Here is a 491-nt window from a genome sequence, read left to right on the forward strand (position 1 = left end):
GATGTCCTCCTCCGTCCCACCGGCACGCCGGCTGCGGTGCGCCGTAGGGACAGGGTCGTCTCCTCCTTCGGGGTGTGGGGGATGAAGCCGGCAGGGTTAATTAGAAAAGAGTCACTAAGTGGTTAGATCAAAACGACGGAACTGTTGTCCGGCTCTGCGCCGCGGTGCCCGAGCCGCCGGGCGGGATGGGCTCTGCGGAGGGCAGGAGCGGCAGCAGGCTCCCGGCGCGGCAGGTCGGGGAGGGTAGTGTGTTTTCTCTCTCATCTCTTAATATACAAATACTGTCAGAACAATCGTATATATTAATATATTAGTCTAGTCTTTTTGGTTAAACTTTAGGCACTGCTTTGGAAGAAGAATGGAGTTTAAAAGTTAACAACAAAAAAAAAAAATTAAAATTAAAATACTAGTGATTAGCCAGCAGCGTTGCCACATGCGGAGCAGGCGAGGCGGCGGGTTGGCCGGGCAGGGGCCGGCAGGTTTCAGGCCAG

At 54.0% G+C, this 491-nt stretch overlaps 1 protein-coding gene across 1 annotated transcript in view; it reads right to left on the reverse strand.

Annotated features, from left to right (window-relative positions):
- LOC104290396 (plectin-like) overlaps window positions 1-491 on the reverse strand; it is a gene marked incomplete at both ends in the record, with an annotated part of 15,006 nt that overhangs the window by 1,076 nt on the left and 13,439 nt on the right. The window contains one exon of the mRNA XM_009889489.1: window positions 143-192. Within this exon, the coding sequence (XP_009887791.1) occupies window positions 143-192 (50 nt within the window). The remainder of the gene's footprint in view (window positions 1-142; window positions 193-491) is intronic.

Source organism: Charadrius vociferus, unplaced genomic scaffold (assembly GCF_000708025.1).
Source record: "Charadrius vociferus isolate BGI_N301 unplaced genomic scaffold, ASM70802v2 scaffold2627, whole genome shotgun sequence".
NCBI classification, from domain to species: domain Eukaryota; kingdom Metazoa; phylum Chordata; class Aves; order Charadriiformes; family Charadriidae; genus Charadrius; species Charadrius vociferus.